At 39.7% G+C, this 12,090-nt stretch overlaps 1 protein-coding gene across 5 annotated transcripts in view; it reads right to left on the bottom strand.

Annotated features, from left to right (window-relative positions):
- KYNU (kynureninase) overlaps positions 1-12,090 on the bottom strand; it is a 93,607-nt gene that overhangs the window by 28,346 nt on the left and 53,171 nt on the right. For 4 of the 5 annotated variants that reach the window (XM_035130853.2, XM_035130834.2, XM_035130843.2 and 1 more), the window contains 2 exons: positions 6,772-6,870; positions 6,179-6,252 (listed from right to left, as the gene is read on the bottom strand). In XM_035130853.2, coding sequence (XP_034986744.1) covers positions 6,179-6,252; positions 6,772-6,870 — 173 coding nt within the window. The remainder of the gene's footprint in view (positions 1-6,178; positions 6,253-6,771; positions 6,871-12,090) is intronic. The other variant, XM_060279553.1, reaches the window with a different exon arrangement.

Here is a 12,090-nt window from a genome sequence, read left to right as displayed (position 1 = left end):
TCAGGATAACTGAAATAGATCCAGGCGGTCATGTGCCAGGCAAAAGTTATCTATGTGCAGGTGTTGATCTTTTTATTTGGGCTTGTCTCTAGCTCTGAAGAGCCTTCCACATCCTCTTCAGAAGAGGAGTGCTGTTTCAGTCTTAGAATGTTACTTGGGGGACCTGGAGGGTGGCTACTCTACTGACCACTTAATAATGAGGGATGAGACCCCAAAACCGTTCTCTGCCCAAGCATCTCAGCTGAAAGGTTCAATAATAAGGTGCTTTTTATCTGCTTTGAGATCCCCTAACTTAAACAAAAGAATTGAGGGGCCTTGCTTGAGACTAGACATGGGGACTCCTGAAACACCACAAACTCATCCTCAGATGTGGATGAGTCTAAATTTGATGGCAAAATACGTTACTCGTTGTTGTCTGAGAGTCATGTCTTGCTCACGATGGAAGATGTGAAGGAGTTCCAGGCTCCTTCTCAAGGCCTGTGGACTTTGAACCTTCTCCAAGTCTACAAAAAGCTGCAGCTTACAAAAGCCGTGCAGGAGAATTGACCACATCCTTCCTAGCTCTATTGAGCTAACACTGTAACCGTGTGTTTACTCAGCTGGAATTACGGCAGTCCACCATCAAAGCATCTGTGTGTGTGTGTGTGCGCGCGCGCTACTGTTAGGAGGTGCAGATCCTGAATCCTAGCTAGCACCCACCCACTAGCGCTCCAACAGCAGCTACTGCTGAGCTTGATGAGCAATATTCACATTGAGCTGTGAGAGCTAGTGGATCTTTTCCAAGATGCCTTTCCCATTGTTTTGATGCTCACCTTGTCTTCACCAGAGCAACAGAGAGGCAATTGAGGTGGGGAAGGGAAAGGACCAGAGAGAAAAACTATAGAATTTTATTTTATTTTTTAGAACGCTGGGGGGGGGGGGGATGCAGAGAATCTGGTTCAGAGGCAGATGGAAATAACATTAGCCAGAAATTTAATCAAGGAACCTTTGGAAAGGACTCAGGTGGTGTGTGGAGAGAAACAAGTAGCAGTCGCAGCTAAGAAGCTGACTGAGAGATTTAAAAAAATCAGGAGAGGACCAGATGGAGATGCTAACCTCACACACAACAAAGAAGTCAAGGAAAAGGACAAAATACACAGGCCTGGGGAGGAGAACCCAGACACGAGTAGACCTAGATCAAACTGTCTGCTCCAAGCAGACATTCTAAGTTACAGAGTTTCTTTCCTTTGAGCTGTAGGGGGAGCTAAGCCTATTGGAAGAAATTCAACACTCTAGGGAGGAAAAACACATTACAACAAATGCTCCTAAAATATAATGTTTCACAATTTACACTTTAGTCATCTATGTGACGGTTCTTGGATCTTTCTGTTCCAAAGAAAGCTGAAAAGGCTTCCTCCCAGAGCATTTTTAAAATAGGCCTGCAAATTTCAAACATGGTTACAGGAGAGTAGTGGCTGCAAGCATTTTATACATCCAATAGAACATAATTGACATTGCTAGTATTCTGTGAGAAGCAATAGCCTTGTAACCCCAACTATTTTTATTTCTTTCATTTGGATGATGGAAATTGCAGGGGGGGGGGGGAATTAATATTTCTGTCATGTTCCCTTTGTGAAAAAATTCTGTACATAATATCAAAGACAATGTAACAAGAACCATAAAATACATTTATATGGGACGGGGAGGCGACATAGACAAGTGAAAGAAAAACAAAGAAAATAGTTTAAAGAAGCAACAAACTTCTTGACATTTATCTCAAGCAAATCAGAATCTCTAAGAATCAGCTTGTAAATTGGTGTTATCTCCCACAATGAGTTCTTCTCAATTAGTACTAAAAATGATTCCAAGAATTAATCAGAATTATTGTGTCTAGACTGTTGTGAGCAATATTATCTGTCTAGACAGCCTTGCTTATAATGCAATTGTCCTTGTACCATAACTATTTTTACTCTGAGATTTAGACTTCCTAATTCTAGCCAATATCAAAATATAAACCAGCAGTGTCTTAAAACATTAGCACTAGAAAGAAATATTTACATTTGTTAAGATCCTTTAAAATATATAATGCTACTATTCTTAAAGAATGTGATGTGCTGAAAAATATTTGTTTTCATGCAGCAAGCATACCATCGAAGAGCACTTAATTTTCATAGATTATAAAGGCTTTGATAATGCATATCTTTGCCTAATGCTTCCTAGCTTTATAGTTGGATATAATTTTAATGAAAACATGACACTATTAAAGAGCCATTAGCCACAGAGCTGAATTTCTCTTTGATTTTGTTCACAAACCAAAGACATTAAAATACTGTTTAAAAGAATAATTTAAAAAACCAAAACTACTCTATTAAAGCATCTATTTGGCATGACTTGGGGTTACTTATTTTTAAACATTATTTTTTCACTATTAGATGCATTTATAGCAGAAAGCAGATTCCCAGCAGATTGACATTGGCTGAACTCCTCAATGCAAAGCTGAGTACTTTGGGATGGCTTCCCTAAATTGTGACTGATGCTACCATGTTACCAAACTGTGGAAGACTTGGCTTAACAACCCTTCCAGATATTTAGGGGTGGGTGGGTGCGCACACACACATACAGTGAGCCTGCCACTTATGTGAGTGTTCGGTTCTGGGGGTCTGCATGCAAAGATAAAACTGTGAAAAGTCAGGTACCCACAGAACCGCCCCGTCCCACATTGTGAAGTGCTGCTTACTGGGGCCTGGGAAGATCGCGGGAGGGGCCTGAGAGCTTCTCAAAGCCTTCCTGTGAATATCCCAGAGCCCGGAAGCGTAAAGGCATCTTCCATAACAGGCTCTGTGATACTACCAGAGCTCTCATACTGCCTTCCCAAAGCACAGTGAGCAAGGAAATCCACTGGGTGGGGAAAAGAAATAAGTGGAGAGTAGTGGGTTTTCCCCCCCCTTTCCATTTATTTATTTATTTATTCATCCCCCATCATATGTAAGGTTGCAATTGCTTACGTAAAGCAAGCACAAGTTGTGGGCTTACTGTACATACACATACACACACACACACACCTTTGTTCTTTGTTTACAAATTCTGCTGCCACCATAAAATCTTTAATAATATTTTATCTTGTCCACTTTATATGTAATTTATTGAAACATATTTTTTTTTCTTTTATTATAAACCACCCTTGGGACTGTAGTATAAGGTGACGATTGAATAATGGAATGAACAATCACAGGTATTTTAAATGAATACATCTGCTTTTATTAAACTCTTGTTTATATAGGGTGAGATTCAATGAAGCCAAAGTCGTCATCCACTCATGCAATGGGACTTCTACTTCCTCTTCTCTTTGCTGAACTGCACTGCAGATGCCTATGATCAGCTCTGGAAAGTTGGTGAACCCTCCAGAGCAGATATGGGTGGCAAGAGGGGGTTGCAAGTGGGTGAGAAGAGAAACTGAAGACCCATTGCACAAGCAGACAAACAGCACTGGATGTTGCCCATGCAATGTATATTAATAGACTAGAGGTTATTAATATGCTTAAACTGTTTATGATTCAAATTTGTACTATTGCATTATCTCAGTTTATTTTTCTAATTAAATCCTAGAAATACTAAAGGACAAGATTTGAAGCTCTCTCTCTGGAAGGGCTGGCCTACCCAAGAGGCAGTCTAAGTCAGCCGCCTCAGGTGGTGGAACACCAAGAGGCAGTGTCCCTGCAGGCCCCCTGCCCACCCCACTGTTAGTGGAGAAGCAGCAGTGGCCACTCCAATATCGCCACAAATTGCCATCACCTCTGCTGCTTAGTGGGCGCCGCCACATGGCCCAGGTAGAGGAGGTGGTGGCGGCATGGCAACAACATCTTCACATTTCGGGCTGCACATGCCCTCTGGTTCAGTACTTAATGGAAAGATACAGGGCTCAAAAGATTTGGCAAGTTTCCTTCAGCTTCTCTTGAAGTTTGCCTTTGGGTCAGGTCATACATGTGTCATCACATCATCTATCTCCTGAGAAATCTCTATGTGGGACAAGAAGCTACAGTTAGAACTGGATATGGAACAACTGTTCAAAATTGGGAAAGGAGTACGACAGGGTTGTATATTGTCTCCCTGCTTATTTAACTTATATGCAGAATTCATCATGCGAAAGGCTGGACTAGATGACTCCCAAGCCGGAATTAAGATTGCTGGAAGAAATATCAACAACCTCAGATATGCAGATGACACAACCTTGATGGCAGAAAGCGAGGAGGAATTAAAGAACCTTTTAATGAGGGTGAAAGAGGAGAGCACAAAATATGGTCTGAAGCTCAACATCAAAAAAACCAAGATCATGGCCACTGGTCCCATCACCTCCTGGCAAATAGAAGGGGAAGAAATGGAGGCAGTGAGAGATTTTTACTTTCCTGGGCTCCTTGATCACTGCAGATGGTGACAGCAGTCACGAAATTAAAAGACGCCTGCTTCTCGGGAGAAAAGCAATGACAAACCTAGACAGCATCTTAAAAAGCAGAGACATCACCTTGCCGACAAAGGTCCGTATAGTTAAAGCTATGGTTTTCCCAGTAGTGATGTATGGAAGTGAGAGCTGGACCATAAAGAAGGCTGATCGCCGAAGAATTGATGCTTTTGAATTATGGTGCTGGAGGAGACTCTTGAGAGTCCTGTGGACTGCAAGAAGATCAAACCTATCCATTCTGAAGGAAATCAGCCCTGAGTGCTCACTGGAAGGACAGATCCTGAAGCTGAGGCTCCAATACTTTGGCCACCTCTTGAGAAGAAAAGACTCCCTGGAAAAGACCCTGATGTTGGGAAAGATTGAGGGCACTAGGAGAAGGAGACGACAGAGGACGAGATGGATGGACAGTGTTCTCGAAGCTACGAACATGAGTTTGACCAAACTGCGGGAGGCAGCGGAAGACAGGAGTGCCTGGCGTGCTATGGTCCATGGGGTCACAAAGAGTCGAACACGACTAAACGACTAAACAACAACAACCAACAGCAACAACAATAACAATACATGTTTCTCGTCTGAAGCCTTTTTGTTTCCTGAGGCCAACTGCCTCCTGCTGTCACTCTCATACCTTCTGCCTTCCTTTCATCTCAATTCCTGTTCCTCTGCCTGCTACATCCTCAGGCTCTTTTCTGCCTGAACTGTTCGCACTGCCCATGCAGGCCACACACTGATCTTTGGCAATTCTGGGAGTGTGCTTTTATACAATATCAGACCTTTCACCAACAATCACTTCTATTATCTGACATCCCATTGGTTTATAACTATGAGTCAATGTGAGCCAGCAGAATGTTAATTAACTGGCCTTTCATAACGTGACCTTTTGAATCCTCCTATCTTGTATAAATGCTGACAGGTTTAACTATGAACCACAAAGGCCTATAACAGCTTCTTTGTATATGCAGCAACTGACAGCAAGCTGCATATAACCTCTTACTCTTACCTACTTCTAAATACAATATTACACACACATGCTTCTAGCACACTCTTGCAGTTTTATCACAAAGAAGCGAAAATATATTTCATGCATTTATTTATGTATACAATAAAATGCATTGTGGTATTCTTTCAGTGTGATCAGTCCCAGTGCCATAGTCTTAGAAAATCAAGCAACAAGCAACAAAGAAAATTTAAAGCAACAAAGAATACTCAAGTAGAAGCAGTTAGTTCCTAGGACACTATTTTTCAAAGTGAAGAATCATGAGGATGAAGGAGGTGGTTTTCTTGATTACTTGATTCCCTGGTTAATAGAATACCACTAATAAATTTCGGTTTGCTGCTATGTATGACTGAGCTGATATCAATCTTCATGAATGAAGGCAAAATAGACTCTGTGTGTGCATAAACAATGCAAATTATCACAATTTTGAAACAGCAATTCAACCATGCTTGTTTTATCTCTTCAGATGGGTTTTGTCTTAAAAAAGTATTAACACTGTTACTTGTAAAACTGTGTATTCCTGCAAAATAACACTAGCTGGCTTACAGCATCATCTTATGAATGAATGCTCAGGGGGAAAAACTTTTCTGGCAGTAAGTGTGTATAGGACTGCAGCCTTAGTGTACATTTCCATTTGTAGGGTTGGGATTAACACACAAAAATAAATGAATTGTATATGTTAGTACACACACAAATGAAAAAAAATGTGTTTAGCAAACTCTTTTTTTGAAAATGCGAAATATACTTACGTTGGTTTTACAGTCTGGGAATGTTTCTCATGAATGAAAGCACCGGCTAGACCTCCTGCTCCCGAATTGAGGTACTGTAAGATAGAAGTCAGCCTTTACATATATTTTTAGTTTTATCATGCATGAAAGCATAACTGACATCTCTTTGGAAACTGCAGACTGTCTTTGATTTAAGTATAATGTGAGCGAGTGTGAACCAGTAAGGAAAGTGTTCCTTTAAACAGCTTTATATTTTAAATTGCATAGCTTCTTGTAATATTGGCTATGAGCACGTAAAGTGGTTTCTTCGGGTGATGCTCCATATTAGTGGATTTCCGTTTTCCTACAATCTTGCAGAACCTTCAGCATCTTTTGAAAGCGTTTCTTCAAGACCATGTTTTGAATTGCCAACTGTTGAGGGCAAAGCTGTACTGAAGCAGCTTACCTAGCTTACATGTATTTAAAATGTAACACATATAATACAGGTTTATATGAAACAAATAATGAACAGTTCTCTTCAGTCTTTAACCAACTGTTCTGTTTGGCTGTTTTTGCAATATCTGTTGATTTTTAACTGTATTACGAATACTCCAGAATACTAAAGACATTCTCACCTTATAGGAACACCAGCAGGCAAAGTCTACTCCCCATTCGTGTAAATGCAGTTCTACGTTGCCTACAGCATGAGCCAGGTCAAATCCAACAAAGCAACCCTTATGGACAAAGAAGTGATTTTAAGTTTGCTTTGTATATACAGAAATCGTTATTTCCATGCAATTGGATTTGTAATGGTTGGAAAGCCACAAAATGACAACAATGGGCACATCTGTCTAGGAAGGATGCAAGAAGCATCATGACCCTTCTACAACTATGCTCTGCACAACACTATTGTAATGATGATCTCAGCCGCATTTACATCTGAGTAGATATGTATAGGATTGCTCTACTGTAGTTCCATACTACGGAAATAAGCTCCCCACAACTGGAAGCAAGTGAAGAAGCAGGTTCTCAAAATCTACCGAGGATTTCTGCGGGAAGGCAGGCTCCACATGGCCTTACATGCTTTTTGATGTGAAACTCCAGGAAAATACTAGAAGTGAACTATGTAAGCATGCATAGAAATCACCACTTGATGGCAGCATTTTTAAAGTAAAGAATAATAGAAAAATTAGTATTATAAAGCTGCAGTATTCATGAAACTGAAGAAAAACGATGGTACATTTTGTGCATGGACTACAAATTAAAGAATATTTTACTTTTTAAAAAAAGGTCTCTTTATAAGCAAGGTGTGAAGATGAATAGCGAGGGCATAAATTCCCATATCTTTACCTAAAAATAACACGAAAGCTTGAGACTATTGAGTTCTTTCTTATGCTCCATCTAAATTATTAAAACAATACTTTGGTATATTAAATCTCCTCTAAACTATGTAGCTCTCAGAAAGTAATTGCATTTATAAGTGTGATGTGCTAATTCTAATGAAGCCACTAATGAGGCTGTCAGCCTATAAAATTCTTTCAAAATGAAGGGATGAACTTGTAGGCCTCATCACTTGTCAAATGTAGCTAGAAACGATGGATTTTAAAAAAACTATACAAGGGGTGGGCAAAAGGGAGACAATATTCTATTGAAAGATTGCTAAGATTCTTGCAAAGAATCTGGACAGGGCAGGCATGATTTGAACTGGGAAGACATTTTGTATGTGATTTTGCAAGAAGGTGTACTCAGGAGGATAACCTGATGAAAGGTAATTATGGCTTAACTATGGATCGAAGCTGAGTATTCGTTACACATTTAAAACATGCTGGTGCGAGATTACGAGGCTCAGATGAAGGCAGATATCATCTCATGACTAGGTAATGTACTGAAAGTACTTGTTCTTCCTCTTTCACAGCTTCTTATCATATGCAACTATGTAAATGAATCATCACACATAAGATCGCAGCAAACAAGACTTCTTTTCAATGGAGTTAGTACAGTGACCTGTTTCATAGAAGCTTGTAGCCAATGCAGTGCTGAGTGTCCCATCAGCAAAAGGATTTACACTTGTGCAACAAGACTTTCTCTCCCTCTCCTACGCCCCAAACTGCTCCCTCCCAAAATCTGCTCCAGAGGGTTGGGGAAAACCCCAGTACAGTTACAGGGGGTGTAAGGGGCCAGGGGGGCAGATAGAAGGGGAAATCCTACTACACAAGTGTAAATCCTTGTGCTGACAGGATGCTTACTTGGTGCTGTGTTAGATACAAGTCACACAATTCTAGCCCAACTGCATTGGCTGACAATTAGATTCTGGGCCCAATTCAAAGTGTTGCTTTTGACCTATAAAACCTTGAATGGCTCGGGATATCAATATCTCAAGGATCGGCTTTGCCCAGACGCCGCAATAATGACCTGAGAGGCCTGGAGGGCAGCAATACAAGAAAGGGTCTTTTATGCAATGGCTCCCCATTTGTGGAATGCTCTCCCCAGGGCAGCTCGCCGGGAGCCTTCATTTCGTATCTTTATGTGCCAGGCATAAAGTTTATCTATAACTAGGCCCTTGACTAACTGAACATTTTATGGCCTTTTAAATGTGTTTGTGGGAAGGGGTTATTGGTTGATTTATTTGTTTTCTTATTTTGTATTTTGCATTCTCATTTTGTATTTTTATGTTGTGCTCTGCGCTGTGATCCTTGGTAGAAGGGCAGTATACAAATGTAATAAAATAATAATAAATAATGCTAAACCATAGTTTAGCAGTATGTGAAGGGACAGAAGTAAGGCTTGCACAGAAGCAAGCTCTCTTATACAGCTATAATTTAAACTAACCAGAGTTTAGCATTAAACCCAATCTGGCTATATGCACGGTAAGGAGAAAGTGGATAAAGAAAAGCTTTTCTGCCTCTCACATAACACTAGAACTTGGGCAATGAACCTGAATGCTGGAAGATTTGGGACAGGCACAAATAAAGTACTGTACTTCTTCACACCATGCATACCAAAACTGGGGGCTTCACTCAAAATCTTCCCTCACTATAAACCTGCCCCCTGATCTTGAACTCAATTGCTTCAGAGCAAGTCCAGGTCTGACCATCAAGTGAGAAGTCAGTTGAGAGCACAGATCAATAGTTCTTACATATATACTTTCTTATCAAGATCCATGTTCCAAAGTCTATTACATACTGGAAAGCTTAGCTGAACTCTCCAGCAGTAGTTAAGGTTTCATTTGCTGAGCTTCTCTTGCTACCATTACCATTTTGCCAACATAGGTTATTGCAGAACTAGGCAATATGCATAGTGTATGCAATATTCGATGTATATGTATAAACACTATTAAAGCACAACCTCATAAGAATGCTGGAATATACTCTGCTCCTAAAACAAGAAAATCCCTTTGAATAAAACAGTTACACAAAAAGGATTGGTTCGGGAATGACTTTTAAATGGCTTTATGTATTGGAAAGATGAAAAGGCTTGTCTTGCATGGGTGAAAACATATTAATGCTTCCACCAAAGTCCAAAACATCATAATACTCAAGCAGTGAACCTCCAAGACCGTTAGCCATCTGAAGTGGCAATCTTATATACACTTCTTTGTCTCATTTAGCATGTAGCATTTACTTCCAAGTAAACAGTCGCAGAAGCATTATGTACTTAAGAAAAACTGAGTTGAGGAGATTTCACAAATTACAACACCACCACCTAGCTTCTATTCATGAATACCAATACAGAAAAGTTGCAGCAAAAACCTCATCGTCCTTTTCAGTATTTTTATCATGTGCCAATGATAAAAGTGTGATTTAGCTATCTGGACACAAATCAATTGATAAGATGCAATGGAGACACTGTGGTCTAGACTTCTTTCCAAATATAGATTTCATTCCAAACATACTCTTATACATGTACTTTCTTCTGATGACATTAGAAATGTTTTTAATTTTTAATTATATAATTACTCATCTAGGTGAATTATCACACCACTTTTAAGACAGACATTAGGAGTGGTGAATATGTTGCCCAAAACCACCCACCTTGCTTTAACCAAATTAAATTAATATAATGAGCAGTTCTCTGAACAGTGACGTTTGAGTTGAGGCCATGTTTGAGGCTTCGTTACACATGAACAGTGATGCACTCTACAACCAAACACACCCCATAGTCTATTATATAGGCTACAATAGAATGCTTCTTTCAAACCTATCTTCAGCCAGAGGATGAGATCCTGTGGGTGCCAGGGAAGGCCTCTGATGATGCATGAGCACCCATGAGCACCATGTTGGTAACGCGGACATGCATTAATAGCAGACTCATAATGAGTTTCCTAATCCCTATCTTGCCAATATGACACTATTTCCAATCTAAAGGGAGGCATGTACCAGAAGAATGAAATGGAGAATCCTAGAGGTAAGGCATTGGTATCTGAATGAAACTCTGAACATGAGCATTTTATCGCAGGGCCAGTTTTTATAGTGAACTCATTAATTAATAGTAAACTCATTTTCCAACCATCTATCCTTATCCTGTCACAAAGATGCCATCCACAAACAATAAAGAAGCAAAAGCAGACCCAGAAGTGCACCCCCCCCCCAAAAAAAATGCAGGGGGAAGCCCTCTAAGGGGCCAAATCACAACCACCACCGAACAGTCGAATGAGGGATGAACAGGCTCAGTTGCCACATAATGTTGAGAACAACAGTACAGTGGTACCTCGGTTTATGAACACAATTGGTTCCGGAAGTCTGTTCATAAACTGAAGCATTCATAAACTGAAGAGAACTTTCCCATTGAAAGTAATGGAAAGTGGATTAATCCGTTCCAAACGGGTCCGCGGAGTACTCAACCTGAAGCATACTTAACCCGAAGCATGGGTGTAATTGGTTCCGGAAGTCTGTTCATAAACTGAAGCGTTCATAAACTGAAGAGAACTTTCCCATTGAAAGTAATGGAAAGTGGATTAATCCGTTCCAAACGGGTCCGCTGAGTACTCAACCTGAAGCGTACTTAACCCGAAGCATGGGTGTAATTGGTTCCGGAAGTCTGTTCATAAACTGAAGCGTTCATAAACTGAAGCGAACTTTCCTATTGAAAGTAATGGAAAGTGAATTAATCCGTTCCAGATGGGTCCGCGGCGTTCGTAAACCGAAAATTCGTAAACCGAGGTGTTCATAATCTGAGGTTCCACTGCAGTAGTAGTACGGTAGTTTAAACTCGTAATTTTCACAAATAATTAATCAATGTGAAATATTTATTTTATAAAAGATAAAACTGGAAGAGTCATAAGTTTTCTGAAAGAATTATTATTATTATTATTATTATTATTATTATTATTATTATTATTTTAAAAAAGCTTCCTGAATGGGTTGGGAAAACAGCATGTAATATAAAACTGGATTACAAACTCATGACAGTGGCTGTGTTTTGGTAAAGAAAAAGCATCCAACCATGCTAGGACAAATATTTTGCAAAATGCTTTCAAACCCATCTTCCACCACCAATCTTGGCAGGAACGCATTTTGTGTGCGGGTTCCTTCTTTTATACTGTGTTTAAAACTTGCTTACAGAAGCAAGCTTTCAAACAATGATTACAAACTTACAAAAGGAAAAACTAAGAACTGTCTTTTGATTTCTTTTGTAAATCTACTAAACAAATATTTGCATAGTACAGATTTTCACAAAATGGCTCTCGTCAGCTTTCCTTCTTTTATTAATATTCACTATTTCATTTTTATATGTTATAAAATGTCATGATGCTCTGTGCTTTCACTCTCACCTCCCACAAGTGACAGCTAATAATATTGAACAGGGGCAGACCAACACAGGATGTCGTGACATCAGGACACAAATATAATCTATTCGATAATATAGAGAATAAACTGGGAACAACAGGTGTGGCTGCCATTTTTGATAGCAGCAATATATTCACCATAATGTCTAGTTTGGCCCAAATATAAGAT

This window comes from Zootoca vivipara, chromosome 1 (assembly GCF_963506605.1).
Source record: "Zootoca vivipara chromosome 1, rZooViv1.1, whole genome shotgun sequence".
NCBI lineage: Eukaryota > Metazoa > Chordata > Lepidosauria > Squamata > Lacertidae > Zootoca > Zootoca vivipara.
This window is presented reverse-complemented; position numbering and strand designations above follow the sequence as displayed.